Below are 15964 nucleotides of genomic sequence, written 5' to 3'. Positions count from 1 at the left end.
TTGCCTTTTTACTCTCAGTTGCAGATTTTGGTGAGGCAATGGGGTTAAAGGGCCAAGATTGATCCCGTTTTGGTGCTTGATGCCAAAGGGGGAGAAAATAAAGGCCAAAGCAATAAATGGATCAGCTACCACTTGAGAAATTTTGAAAATAGTAGAATAGAGCTTTTGGTTTGTCGAAACTCTTCTATTGTCTCTTTTGTCAAAAATTGGCCTCTTGTGGGGAGAAGTGTTGAATATGGGAAAAAGGGGGAGTTTTTGAAATCCTTGATCAATTTCTTTATGTCTCTACAAGTGAATTTGACTTAGAGATAGGAAATTGAGTTTGATTTGCAAAAACAAACCAAGTGGTGGCAAAGAGTGATCCATATATGCCAAATATGAATCAAAACTATACTGAGTTTTCATTTGCATTGATATTGCACTTGTTCTAGTTGCTTTATGTTGTGTTGGCATAAATCACCAAAAAGGGGGAGATTGGAAGGGAAATGTGCCCTTGGGCCATTTCTAAGTATTTTGGTGATTGAGTGCCAACACAAGTACTTTTGTGTTAATCTATGCAAAGTGGTGGACAAAGTGCAAATCATGTCAAAAGGTATGTTTCTAGACTTAGTACATTGTTTTATGGACTAATGTATTGTGTCTAAGTGCTGGAAACAGGAAAAATTGAATTGGAAATGAGATATCTTTGTTCAGCCAAAAGTCAGCTCTGTCTGGGTGCACCGGACTGTCCGGTGGTGCACCGGACAGTGTCCGGTGGTGCAGGCTGGGTCAGGTGAACTTGCTGCTCTCGGGAAATGATTAACGGCGTACGGCTATAATTCACCGGACTGTCCGGTGATCCAATGGTCGACCGGGCCAACGGTCGGCCGCGTGATCTGCGCGGGACACGTGGCCGAGCCAACGGCTAGAAGGAGGCACCGGACTGTCCGGTGTGCACCGGACAGTGTCCGGTGCGCCGACGGCTCTCAAACTCCAACGGTCGGCTTCACCAAATAAGGAAGGATATCCGCACCGGACAGTGTCCGGTGGTGCACCGGACTGTTCGGTGCACCAGGCGACAGAAGGCAAGATCAGCCTTCATGGAATGCTCTCAACGGCTCCTAGCTGCCTTGGGGCTATAAAAGGGACCCCTAGGCGCATGGAGGAGAATATCAAGCATACTCAAAGCATTCCTAAGCACCAAGACTTCGATTCCACGCATTTGTTTCTTCGTGATAGCATCTAGAGCTCTTGTTGAGTTGTAAACTCGTCGGGTTGTGTTGCGAGCTCTTGTTGTGACTTGTGTGCGTGTTGACATTCTGATTTCGTGTCTTGTGTGCGTTGCTCATCCCTCCCTTACTCCGTGCTTCTTTGTGAACTTCAAGTGTAAGGGCGAGAGGCTCCAAGTTGTGGAGATTCCTCGCGAACGGGATTAAGAAAAGCAAAACAAAACACCGTGGTATTCAAGTGGGTCTTTGGACCGCTTGAGAGGGGTTGATTGCAACCCTCGTCTGTTGGGACGCCACAACGTGGAGTAGGCAAGCGTTGGTCTTGGCCGAACCACGGGATAACCACTGTGCCATCTCTGTGATTGATATCTTTGTGGTTATTGTGTTTTGTTTAGACTCCTCTCTAGCCACTTGGCGATTATTGTGCTAACGCCTAACCAAGTTTTTGTGGCTTAAGTTTAAAGTTTTACAGGATCACCTATTCACCCCCCCTCTAGGTGCTCTCAATGAGGCCTTTACAAAGTTCCACTAGCTTCAGAAAACCCGCTACAGTTCTAGGGAGCGCAACATAGGAATCCCTCGTCTGAAAAGTCATCGCAGCAAAATCAACCTGAGAACCTCCCTATATCGACCACTCCCCTACTACCCTTGCCCCTTTCGGGTAATGTAGTCCTCTACTAGCTTTCCTAATTAGTCAGCCAAGGGCGTCCCATACCACCCTTGTGGTAGCACTGTGTTTCCCTGGGTGGTCGCTCCATGTTCTAATTAACATAATGATCTTATCATGAACAGTAAATAACAAATTGATAATAAAAGCATGATCATGAATAATGTGTATCTTAACACCCAAAACCACATAAAGCAATAGTAGGTACTACCCAAAAGTTCAGTGGTAAACAAGGTATAAAGATAGTCAAACTAGGGTGACCTATTGGGTCCCATCAAAATTAACTTATGCAGATCATAATGATTAATAGGAATATTATTGGATAAATAGAAGTGATCAAGGGCACAACTTGCCTTCAACGAGCTCCTGCTCAGCAATTTCCACCTGTTGAACGCCTGGGTCCTCGGTCACTTGTTCATGTACTCGTAGCAATACAAACAAACATGGTATAGGAGAAATTAACATCACACCAAACATGAGTACAGAATACATGATAATAATCTACGCATCGTAACGAGATCGTAGGTTCGAGAATCACTAAATTCGGAGTTACGGTTATCGAGTTATGATTTTTCGAAGTTATTAAGTGTTTAGTATAGTATAAATCAAGTGGATAACTTTAATCTATGTTTCATAACTAAACAGAGTTACCAGGTGATAAACAATATTAAAACAAAATTAATGCAGCTACAATGGATCAAAAAGGAGTTAAAATGGAATTTCTATGAATTAAACAAGTTCTAGGATTATTTTTACACTAGAAATCAATTTCTGTGTTAATTCTGATTAACTTTAATAATTATGGACCGCAGGCATAATTATCCGAGAACACAGGGGCTAATTCATAAATTCCTGGACCTAACTACAATTACTTCATCCCTGATGTGGACGGCGGGTTAGTTTCCCTAAGGCTAGGGGCTCTTAAGCAAAATATTCATCGCGAAGGGGTATGCTTCATTGTGGATCGTTTGATCAGTATCCAACGATGTAGATTAGATAGGTACTAGTTATACTCCGGCTTCACTCACAACCGTTGGATCCGAGATCCATGATCCACGACGCACGATATATTCACACTCTCTCGGTCGCACGATCATTGATCTACGTTTCAATTAAAAACACCGGACCGGTATCCTAGCATCTAATCTCAGCCATCCACCGACGGATCGACGACCGAGAACGCACGCCCCAACCAATGACGAAGCACGGCAGCAGCGCCCGGTTTCCGTGGCGGCGCCATCTCCAGCCAGCCGCCCGAGCGGCCCTGGTGCCCTAAACCCCAAACCGAAAGGTGCCGAATGTAGCTAGGGATCTAGTGAGCACATCAAGGACTTCTTACCGAAGGATTACGCGGCATAGAGGTCCACTGCTGATGACTTGCGGCACGACGACGAGTTCCTAACCCCGGCAAGCAATTCCGGGCACCTGGATCGATCCCCCGGTAGGGATACTTCGCACACACGCACCGCGCACGATGCCGAACACCCACGATCCCTCCACGGTCACCAATCACCGACATAGGCCCAAGAACACGACGATGGACGTCACCGACCCTTTTCCCCCTCCCCGGTTTGTTCTCTCGGTACTGGGTCGCTATGGAGGTGGCAAAGAGGAGGTCGCGAGGCACCCGAGGATCAGGTTCTTATTACCCCATCCGAGCCTGGTTGGTTGGCGCGTTTTCCAGATGACAGCAATAGCGACAGCAGCAAGCACGCAGGTTTGTTACGACGACGAAGCTGACGACCCCGACCCACCCTTCAGTGAGACTCATGAGCAGCGCACGCGGAAGACTCAAGTTGATGAGCGGGCCCGCGAGCCAGTGTGGGTACGCGAGTGAGCGTGGCTGCGCGACTGCCCGATGGACCCTACGTGTCAGCGCCGTTCCATTGGGTTGGGCCATGCACACGGGGTAAAGGGGTCCTAGGCCAAAAGCGGGACAGCCGGCCCAGTTAGGTTAGGTTTCTTTCCTTTTTTTGTTCCATTTGAATTTCCTCCTCAATTTCCAATTTGGTATTTGAATTCAAATTTGATCTGTTGGTTTCTCACAGATTATATTGCACAAATAAAAGTGCCAGTTTAACGAGATATATTTATATATATTTCTTTATATTTTATACTCTTTTCCTTTTCTTTTCTTTCCTTTCCCATTTCCATTTTCAAATCCTAATTTCAATTTAGGTGTTAACCCAAATTTCAACATTATTATTATTATTATGAAACGTACAAATAAGTAAACTCTAACATGATGCATGGATTATTTATTATTCACTTTGAAAATGTTCCTTAATAATTTTTATGAATAGAAGGCAATACACATAAAGATTTATCCCTCTATTTTATATTCTACAGGTTGGGTATTACACTTTGTGACTATGGTTTATTTTTTCTCTTTCTCGCACAATGAGGTAGCCATGTCCGACATGCTCTTTTTTTCATTTCCCATGCAGCGAGACAACCAGATCCGATGCACGGGACACAAATATTGTCTAAATATGAAGAACTGTTGGAGACTAGGCTATTTTTTTACTTCCAATAGCTATTTAGCAACTTGCTAAATATAAGTTTAGGGAGCTTTTTTTTAGAAAATTATTGGAGTTGCTCTAAAACCACTAGAGCGAGAGGGATCTATGAGATGATTGTATTTTTGGTTCTTGCTTTTGTATGCATCTCTATAGGGCGATAAATCTATAACTTCACTTGTGGAGCTGCACCTTACATTGGGTTTTGGTTGGACAAGTTTTTGAACTGTTGGTGGAACCAATAGAGACGCTATGCCTAGGGTTGTTTTTCACTCATTGTACTATGTTCGATTCTATCGTTCAAAACTGCCTATTAGCATTGCAATATGCTACATTCTACTTTGGTGTTCACCCTAGACCGATTACCTTTCATGCACGAATGGCATCCCTTTGATGCTGCTGTTTTCTAAACTTTTATCTATTGGTTTCATTCCCATTGTAACAATGTTTTTGTTTCTCTAATAAGAAAGCGACATGCTATACACATATACGATTGCGATAGCTCGATCCCCTGGAGATTGGAGTCCTCCAACATTGTGTAAGTCGTAAACCTGATATAGTAATGTTAATACTCCTATGTGGAGGAGGACCTGAAAACGATGTGAACATGTTTTGATTTTTCAATTTGAAATTGTTGTTAACTCCACTTCAATGCTAGCATCGTCACAAATGGTTAAAGAAACAAGCAACTTGCGCAAATTCCAAAATTTAGAATATCACCTGTGTCACTTGGGTCTCGGACTTTTGTAAGTGTACTCCAACGTGTCATGCCATGTTGGTATCTAATTTAAACAAATCTAGTTTTGGATAGCCGAGCAAATTCGAGGATCCGTTTTTCTAGTTTTAAAAGTTTAGAGTTCTAAGTGACACAACGTGTCAAATTGCTAAATTCGAGGACTGCTGATGTATTCTATAAAAACTACCGGTTGTCCTCCATCTTTAGTAGAGAGACGTGAGATCAAGTATGTGAAAAATTAATAATTAGAAAACTTTGGTTTGTTCATATGTATAATTAGAAAACTCATCATAATATTGTATTTATATTTTCTATGCTAGAGTATAATTAGCTAACTACATCAGCATTTTTTAATATTTATATAAATTTTCATCTGTTGCGGCATAAAATCATATAAAAATATGTCTAGAGGCGTCTAATTAAGATCTAGACCCTAGTCGAAAGATCGACGATAGTCTTGTGTCTAGACTAACGCCGTTAATAATTAGTCCTAGTTATTATAGGCAGACACCTATATCTTATATAGATAATTAAATGGACTATTATACAGGATAAAAATCTAGTGCTGCAATGTATGGAATGAGAAAAGAGTAAAAGATAGACAATAGTATATGTTTGAATTACTTAGAACTCACAGTTATTCTAGTAATTATAGAATTATTTGTTAGATGACTATGGTTTAGGGTGTGTTTGTTTCCTCCAAAATTATATAAGTTAGATTATATTGAAAATGTAGAAGGGTAAAATATCACTTTAAACTATAAATAAGCTAAAATAAGTTAGTATTGGGTATGTAGCTTATTTATTTATGATCAAAATTGATATTTTATTTTTATAATCTAACTTATATAATTTAGGAGGAGAATAAATAGGATCTTAGTATAATTTTATTAGGATCCATGGACTTCCACTCTCTATTGCCTATTGATAGCGGACTAGTTATCAGTGAAGATGTAGACTGAAATCTGTAGTATACGTGTGAGCTCAGGTAAAACTTTTGGAAAGGACTAAGTATAGATGGCTAATAGTGTCGGGCTAATCGGGTCGTCCTGGAGCACGGCACGACCCATAGTGCCTGGGCACGGCACGACACGGTTGGAGCCGGGTCCGTGCCGACACGACCCGATGGGTAGTGTCGTGCTTGAGCCGAGCACCGGGCACGCTGGGCCGGCACGGGCATGGTCCGATTAGCCCCCAGACACGGTTAGGCACACTACTACGTACCCTAAAATCCCGTCGCCCCCTCTCCACTGGGCCCCGCCTCGTCAGACACTCACACTCTCTCGCCTCGCACGTTGTCTCTCGCGGTCTCGCCCTCGTTCTCTCCGTCTCCTGGCGATTTGGGGGCGATTCGACTCCGCCGCCGCCTCACCGTTCGACTCCGCCGCTCCACCTCACGATCCGACTTCGGTAGGGTGCTCCACCGCTCCTCCTCACCGTCCCCCTGGCTTCCCCTCACCGGGTAGCTACTTGGCTGGTGCCTGGTGGTTTGGTCACGACTTTGGTTACGGTAAGCTTTCAGTGTTCGTCTTCTTCTTCCTCTAGCCGACATCTCCGACGAGGTCGAGACTTCTTAATCTAGTGCTTGTTCTTGTGATATGTGCTCGAATCCCGAACCCTAATCTACTCTACTGCCTTCTTGCTCTGTGATTGTACCCGTGAGGGACCGATCTGGTGCTCCGGCTTTGGTAAGTGCTTAATCTGGTGTTAGTTCTTGTGATCTGTTCTTGTGATCTATGTTTGTGATCTATGTTTGAACCCTAAACCCTAATCTACTCTACTACCTTGTGTTCTGTGATTTTAGCCGCCCGTGAGGGACCGATCTGGTGCTCTGGCTCTGGTAAGTTCTTATTCCGGTGCTTGTTCTTGTGATCTGTGTATCATAACTGGTGTTTGTTCTTGTGATCTGTGTACCAACCCTAAACCCTAATCTACTATAATACCTTCTCTGATTATAGCCGCCGTGAGGAACCGATCTGGTGCTCTGGGTTTGGTAAGTGCTTAATCCAGTGCTTGTATTTGTGATCTGTGTTGGTTCAAACCCTAATCTACTCTACTACCTTGTGTTCTGTGTGTTGAGCCGCCCGTGAGGGACCGGTCTAGTGCTCCGACTCTGGTAAGTTTTTAATCCAGTGCTTGTATTTGTGATCTGTGTTGGTTCAAACCCTAATCTACTCTACTACCTTGTGTTCTGTGATTTTAGCCGTGAGGGACCGATCTGGTGCTCCGACTTTGGTAAGTCCTTAATCTGGTGGCCTGTGCTCTATGATCTGTGCTTAATGGCCGACGACGACACCGTGCCTGCCCAAACTGGTGGCAGTGAGGCTGCTGTTCCTTCAACGGAGCCCATCAACATAGATCCTGACACTGCTGTGGCCGATGTTGAGGCAGACACACCTACTAGTTCTCGGGTAAGAAATAGAGCTTCCACATCTGATGTGTGGAATGAATTTGACAAAATATATAAGGTTGTTGATGGTGTGAGGGTCAGGTGTCAGGCTAAGTGCAAAGTTTGCAAGTGTGTTTTGTCTGCTAAATCTTCTGGTGGCACTGGTCATCTTAATCGGCATAGAAATGCATGCAAACTGAAGCATGGCAGAAATGCCTTTGCCCAGTCCCTGCTCCAGTTTAATCCTTATGGTAGTGCTAGATTGTGGGAGTACAATGCTGATGTTGCTAGGTCTGAGATGTGTCGTTTGATATGTCGGCTTGATCTACCTATTTGCTTGGCTGAATCATCTGCTTTTAAAGAGTACATTAAAAAGGCTCATAATCCTAGATTTTCTGCTATCTCTAGACAAATAACCACTAGAGATATTAAAAAGTATTACAATGATTCACGTGCTAAGCTTGTTGACACATTTAAAAATTCTATTTCTTCTGTTGCTGTGACATCTGATATATGGTCTGGGAATGCTAAAGAGGATTACTTGAGTGTTGTTGTACATTATGTTAATTCTGCATGGGAATTGAAAAAAAGGATAATAGAACTAAGGCTAATTGAAAAAAAGGATAATAGGACACATCTCTTTCTATGTTGGCTAAGGATGTACCAACTATGCCTGTCTCTACCATTTCATCAGAAAGTGCTTTCAGTCTCACTGGCAGGATTATCGAGGAGCGTCGACTGACCTCGGAGATGGTCGAGATGCTGACCTGCATCAAGGACTGGGAGGAAGGGAATGCAAGGACCCAACACACTGTTGAGAACAAAGAACTTGACTCATTCTCTGATCTATATCTTGATGATGAACAAGTTCCAGTTGACACTCCAGGGTCCTCTCATGCATCTCAATCTCAGACACCTACTGATCCACAACCACATGTCGAAGACTGATCTTATTTAGCTAGTTTGATCATATTTCAGCTGATGTGCCTGTAACTAAACTGTACAGTGTAAACAATGTCTGTGACTCTGTGATATGTAAGAACACTAAATGAGCTGTGGGCTGTACTCTTTTTTCCTATCTAGGGTTTTCTCACAAGGGTGAGTTTTTACCTAGATAGGTTTTTAATGAGGCAGCCATTGCACTAAACAGCTCAATATTAGCTATTTTAGTATGTTTAACTGTGTTTTGTGAATGCATATGTAACTGTTATTTTGTGATTTTTGGTGTAGTGCTCGGTCCGGTCCTGGCACTACGGGCTGCCCGGGCCTACCGTGCCGGCACGACACGGCTAAGGAGTCTTAGTGCCATGCCTGAGCCTGGGTTCAGGCACTAGTACCGTGCCAGCATGTCACGCCTAATAATCGTGCTAAACAGACCGTGTCCTAATCGTGCCGTGCCGGGCCGCCCATTTAGCCATCTATAGCACCAAGTAGCACACTAGCACTACAACTCTGCACCTGCACCTGCACCTGCACCTGCACCTGCACCTCGTATCGTTACAAGCTTTGCATGTGACGTACAAGTTTAAAGACCTCTCTTTTCTCTATCGAAACCTAAAACAATCTCCCCGCAGCATGCACACGTGTCACTACACCCACTGATCACCGGTGCACCAACGCCGGGTCCACGAAGACCAGTCTCCGATTCGATACGACCAATGCTCCGGGCACCCACCGCCATCTCCACCGTCCATCCACTTAAACCCCACCCTCAGTCCTCACCCACCACCTTCCATTCCCAGTCCCACCACCACTTGTCTCACCGCCGCCATGGCGTCCTCCACCGCGGCCTCGCCGCTCACCTGCCACCACCTCGGCAGCGTTGGTGCCCGCCCTCGCCTCCCGTCCCTCTCCATCTCCCTCCGCCGCCGCTCCTCCTCTTCCTCTAAGCCCACCTCCCTTTCCCACTCCCTCCCCTCCAAGCACTCGCTGGCCCCACCCCCCGCCGCATCCGCATCCTCCCGTCGCGGTCTCACCCCCGTACCCGCCTCCGCCTCCGCCGCCGCGGCTCCAGCGCCGGATCCAGTGCCGGTTCCAGCACCGGCTCCAGCGCCGGCTCCAGCACCGGCCGCCCCGCCGAAGAAGCCCGCGCTGCAGGGCGCGGCCATCAAGCCGCTCCTGGCCTCCATCGCGACTGGCGTCCTCATCTGGCTCATCCCGCCCCCCGCCGGCGTGCCCCGCAACGCGTGGCAGCTCCTAGCCATCTTCCTCTCCACCATCGTCGGCATCATCACCCAGCCGCTGCCCCTCGGCGCGGTCGCCCTCCTCGGCCTCGGCGCCGCCGTGCTCAGCCGCACGCTCACGTTCGCCGCGGCCTTCTCGGCCTTCGGCGACCCGATCCCCTGGCTCATCGCGCTCGCCTTCTTCTTCGCGAGGGGGTTCATCAAGACCGGCCTCGGCTCCCGCGTCGCCTACGCCTTCGTCGCCGCCTTCGGGTCCTCCTCCCTCGGCCTCGGCTACTCGCTCGTCTTCGCCGAGGCGCTCCTCGCCCCCGCCATCCCCTCCGTCTCGGCGCGCGCTGGCGGCATCTTCCTACCGCTCGTCAAGTCTCTCTGTGAGGCATGCGGCTCGCGCGCCGGCGACGGCACGGAGCGCCGGCTCGGAGCCTGGCTCATGCTCACGTGCTTTCAGACCTCCGTCGTCTCGTCAGCCATGTTCCTCACTGCGATGGCGGCCAACCCGCTCTCGGCCAACCTCACAGCTGCCACTATCGGCGAGGGGATCGGGTGGACGCTCTGGGCCAAGGCCGCCATTGTGCCGGGGCTGCTGTCGCTCGTGCTCGTGCCGCTCATTCTGTATGTGATCTACCCGCCGGAGGTGAAGGCGAGCCCCGATGCGCCACGCCTGGCCAAGGAGCGGCTCGCCAAGATGGGACCCATGAGCAAGGAGGAGACGATCATGGCCGGCACGCTGCTGCTTACGGTATAATGATACACACTTGCCATTTTCTTAAAACATTTAATCTTTTGCCATTACGAAGAGGTCACATTTTGCGTTTCTATATTATAGCCTAGCATTATTTGAACTTGTCTTGTGCTATCAGTGTTCTTTATGCCTTGAATCCTGATGGTTAAAATTATTATCAGCTTTCTTGCATAACTACTTTATAGTGTTATATTATGAATATATGCACCATGCAATGTCTTTCTAATGTTCATATTCTTGACTGTCGCCGTCACTGCATGCATTTTTTCCATTTCTCTGCCTCATCTAACTTGAATACGAAATGTATCCACTTTTCTTCACTGAACATTATGCCCTTGCTCTGCATTCCACCAGGTTGGTCTTTGGATCTTTGGAGGCATGCTGAATGTGGATGCGGTTTCTGCAGCAATTCTTGGCCTAGCAGTCCTCTTAATCTCAGGGGTTGTCACATGGAAAGAGTGTTTGGCAGAGTCTGTGGCGTGGGATACCCTTACATGGTTTGCAGCACTTATAGCAATGGCTGGCTACCTCAACAAATTCGGGCTGATCTCTTGGTTCAGTGAGACTGTTGTGAAGGTACACTCTATTTTCTTCCCACAACTTTCATCTCTTATGAACCTTGGCTCTTGACATTTATAGGTTTAATGTTTTTCTTTTATTTATGAGAAAATTCCTCAATTGACAATTTAGATTGACATATTTCCTTTATTTTTTTTCCACATAGCGATACCTGAATTCATTACTTGAAGCAACAAATTACAAACATAACGAGTTCAAAGACATAACCTCACAGATTGACAGATCCCACCCAACTAGCATCCATACTTCTGATCAGAGGGACCAGAACATATGGAACCACCTGACACTGACATGCTTCCTTTATGGCCCTGAAAACCTTTTTCTCTCTTATATGACACCAGGTCTATCTTTTTTTCCTTTGTTTGACACTTCCATCAGTTTTGGCTGTTTTTTTAAACGAGGTAATCCCATTTCCATTCATAGAACAGAAATACAAGTCAGAAACATATTACAGACTGGCAAGAGGAAGCAAAGATAGACACTAAACCACCAGCACAACAGGAAGCTACCACCGACACCAACTACTAGTTTAACAAAACAGAGCAAAACTAAGACTTAACCACCCCACACGACATAACAACCTAAAGATAACTAAACATGTGAAAACAACTCCGTACTACTGTCTTCAGTAGCACACCAAACAACCTATCAGTTTCAGCTGTTAACATGTTAAGAGATAAGATGAAAAGACCTTTTTGCCCCTGAGCCCTCTTTGTGCCAGTACTGTAGTCCCAGCACCAGGATTTCTGGCGTAAAATATGTGAGACAACAAGCAATTTTAAAAAACCATCCGTAGTTTTGGTTATTATGATAAAAGTATGAAACATCTTTCTCGGTATCTATCAACATGTTAACTTCATACATTAGTTTTTCATCCTATTTATTTCCCAATATTTTTCAACATGTTAATTTCATACATGAATTCTTTTATCCTATCTATTGGGGAGGGGAAAATGTGCTTAATATATGTCGTGAGGACATTATGGTTCTTTTTCTTAAAGAATGAAACAGTAAGTTTTGTGAGGAGGCCGGCCTTATTTTACCTTTTACTTTTTGTAAGTCCTCTTTTTGTGAGGCTAGATTTCAAGCTCTCAGAATGTGTGAAGATAAACGAGTTGCTTTTCTTGTTTGTATAGTTTCTGTTGCTGAGCTCACGTTCTTGCTTGAGGTTCCCAACGCTCCCTCTGGGAGCTTTGTTCATAGTTGTGGCCCCTTTTATTGTACAGTTTCTTGTTTTTATTGAAATAAAAAGCTCTAGCAGTGGGGGCCTCCCCTGCTGTATTTTCTATTAAAAACAGTAGTTCTTTCATTGTAGTACATGCCACATTCTCAGTTGCTGGTGTGCACCTTATTTACATTCACTTTAAGTAGCAGTTCACTTCTTTTAAATACCACAATTTTTTATTATATTTCATAAAAATATGTTTATACTGTATTTTGGCATTTCACAGAGTTCCTTTCATCCCACCTTTCAGTTCTAGACTCTTGACATATCACATAAACTAGAAATCCAAAGATAACCTTCTGTCTGAACAAGAAAACAGAAAGTTACAGAGCACAGAAACAAGGGAGCAGGATAAGGCCCTGTTTGTTTTATCTTATCCGGTGTCTGTGGCTGAAAAAAGTTGAAAAAAGATCAGAATCACACCAGACGTCCTTGATACACTTCTGTTGGCCACCCTCAGCATTGGGTAGGGTTTTCAACAGGAAATAACCTTGACGTGAGGGAATTAGTGCTTCCCCACAGCATAGCTGCTGCAGTATATGTGACTCCCGTCCATGGAAAGAAACAGGCCCTAAGAAAACCAAAGTATGTCTGCTTGCTTCGCTGAGAGGATTGGGGCAGATGAACTCCAAGCCTTGGGTATGGTAAATCAGGCGCCCAGGCTGCTTGGATGTTGTGCTCAGGCTGCACGCTGCAGGCTCTTTGGTCAGTCAGGCTGCCACCCCCAATGAGGCTTGGGGCACAGCTGCCCTGGCCGCTGATCAGGCCAGTGCCGCCCTGGCCGTTTGGGCTGGTGCTGCCTATGCCACTCGGGTTGCCACTGTCAATCTGATCCACTGTGCATGCTTCCCTTCGACCTCAACTGGATATGAATGACCTATTGACTATAGTTTAGGGACGGAGGGGCACGGGAGAGGGAACAACAGAGAGGATAGAAGGCGTTTGAGCTTGTGACGGGAGAAGGCTGAGGGCCATGCAGCTAGGGATGGCAACGGGGAATTCCCCGTCGGGTTTTAGCTCCCCATCCCCGTCCCCGCGACGAAAATTTTTCCCCGCGGGGATCCCCACGAACGTTTGCGGGGGACATTTCTTCCCCATCCCCGTTACCCGCGGGGATAAATCCCCATCAGGGATCCCCGTACCCGCTTAAATTATAATTAGATCGTACTTCATTTGTTATTAATGTAAAACATTGTCACTTATACACATTGTTAGATGTAAAAATCATTATGTGTACATTAAAATGAACGCATTTGTACAACTAGTGATCTTTTGTCAAGATAATTATTTATTTCTATTATTAACTATTATATAAAAACATCGTCATATGTAAGTTTAACGGGTCCCCACGGGGAACGGGGTACGGGGAATGCTTCCCCATCCCCGTCCCCATTTACCCGTCGGGGGAGAAAATTTCCCCATTTACATCCCCGTGGGGGAAGAAATCTCCCCATCCCCGTCCCCTAATAGAGGAATTCCCCGCGGGGAATCGGGGATCGGGTCCCCATTGCCATCTCTACATGCAGCTTATTTGGCCTCGAGGAGAGGGGCATTTTAGACTATCTCCAACTAATTTGACATGGACTTGAAGGTTATCATTGTCGGCCTTAGATGGAACCATATCAACTTCTAGTGTCAAATAAGGAATTTCTCGTTGTTAGGATTTCATGATTAGCATGCTTTACGAACTAAACTACCTTCTTTAAGAGGTGTTGCCACGATGAATGCTTTTTACTGCAATACAACATGATCCAGCTATCTGGAGCCTAGACATTTACTGTTTCTTTTTTTACTATTCATTTTTAACCTAGTTCCACAAAAATATGAAAATTTACTTTGGTCAAAGATAGGTTATGAAGGGCATGCATCTCTTTGCCCTTAGCCAGAAACAAGTAGCAAATTATTGTGCTCTTGTCTCTTCACTGAAAGAAGAGCACCAAAATTGTGAAGGGGTAGGTTGGGTAGTCATCATGATATAGTAAGAACCTTATGTGACTTGTTTGACACTGTTTAGATTTGTCATATGAATGGTTATCTTGGTTGTCTGAACTTAATACTGGCTCTGAATTCATATGCTTATGGATGTATCTATGCAAACTAGGAAATAAAAAAAATCGAAATACATTGGTTTGGTAATTGTAACATGATGCAGTTTAAATTATCTTGGGTCTGATGTATTCCTATTTTTTTGTGACATCTACAGTACATATAGTTTTTTTAAGTACTTCTGCATATTTATCATTTATTTGACTCTATTGCTTTTGTCTCAGTTTGTTGGAGGGCTTGGCATGTCATGGCAACTCTCATTCGGTGTGCTGGTGCTGCTGTACTTCTACTCGCACTATTTCTTTGCCAGTGGTGCCGCACACATCGGAGCAATGTTCACCGCGTTCCTGTCGGTGGCGAGTGCCCTGGGCACCCCGTCGCTTTTCGCTGCCATGGTTCTTTCATTCCTCTCGAACCTCATGGGCGGGACCACCCACTACGGCATCGGCTCTGCTCCCGTCTTCTACGGCGCCGGGTATGTCCCATTGGCTCAGTGGTGGGGCTATGGGTTTGTCATCTCCGTTGTAAACATCATCATCTGGCTCGGGGTGGGCGGCTTCTGGTGGAAGATAATCGGGCTGTGGTGAGCAGAGAGCAGCACATTAACTGCGACATCCCTTTTGTTTTTCTGTTGTTTTTTTGTCGAGTGGGGGGAGGAAAACTATTTCCTGAATTTGCGGTGCTACAGATGCCGCTGTCCACAGTTTTGTCGTCGACATGATCGCAATGCAACCCATTCTTTTTTAGTTGGTATCGATACATTTGTTCGAACCTTCCGGTGGCTAATTGCGAGGCCAGGGTGCAGTTTTTAACGCGCAAAATTTGTTATATAGAGTTTGTGCTCAATGGTTCTTGGAGATCCCTATATATATATATATCCCCACGATGATGACTATTGGTGCTGGTTCCTTTTCATGTTCGGATTCTGAGTCTGCTGCAACAGCACACGATGTTCTGCATCACATTGGTGCATCCGGTAGATTTATATATACTGCTGGCTGGGTTCTTACTTCTTAGGCAACATCTGATATGTACAATTGACATTGCTCCTGACTTTGAGAACTCTGCAAATTGCTGTGAGATGATGCTCGAGTGCTGTCATCAGCAGATCCCGCATATGGCCGTACTGTTTATATAGTGAAGGCCGTACTGTAATAGGAGAGGGGATAGAAGATAAAACAGGAGAGATGATGAAGACATCCTCAATACCAACTGCAATCATTCTATCCCGAGGATGAACAATGGCTCGCTAGTGGAGATGCTTGACTTAGGGATGAAACGACTTGTGAGACAGATGGCGTGAAAGGTACACTGTTTTCCTTTTTGTCTAAAATAACGCTCTGAACGTTAGGTGCTCTGTGAAAGGTACACTGTTGGAGGTCACGAAAAATCACGGCCAACATTGGGTGTGCTTTCCTGCGCCAACTTTTGATGCATTGACAGCAGATACGACTTGTGAGACAGATGGCGTGATTTATCAGTTGAAAGTTTTAGTGCGCAACACGCACATTCCAGTACGGTCGTCTTGCAAAGCGGTGTACGAAGCCAAGCCCAAGAAAATGACCGCCACTTTCGTCATGGGTGTCGTCGGTACCCAAACTTCCAAAGACCAAAAGCACCCTTTTGCTTTAGCTCAACCTTTTATATATATAAGATTATTATATTAATCT

The 15964-nt window shown here is 45.3% G+C and overlaps 1 protein-coding gene across 1 annotated transcript; it reads left to right on the top strand.

The window, feature by feature from the left end:
- Positions 1-9267: 9267 nt before the first annotated feature.
- LOC542560 (oxo-glutarate/malate transporter1) lies at positions 9268-15029 on the top strand. Its single transcript, NM_001112100.1, is given in 3 exon segments — positions 9268-10441; positions 10799-11020; positions 14519-15029. Coding segments are annotated over 3 exon segments (1737 nt in total). The 5' UTR covers positions 9268-9289; the 3' UTR covers positions 14882-15029.
- The last annotated feature ends 935 nt before the right edge of the window (positions 15030-15964 follow it).

The sequence above is a fragment of the Zea mays genome, chromosome 10 (genome assembly GCF_902167145.1).
Source record: "Zea mays cultivar B73 chromosome 10, Zm-B73-REFERENCE-NAM-5.0, whole genome shotgun sequence".
In the NCBI taxonomy this organism is placed as follows: Eukaryota; Viridiplantae; Streptophyta; class Magnoliopsida; order Poales; family Poaceae; genus Zea; species Zea mays.
This window is presented reverse-complemented; position numbering and strand designations above follow the sequence as displayed.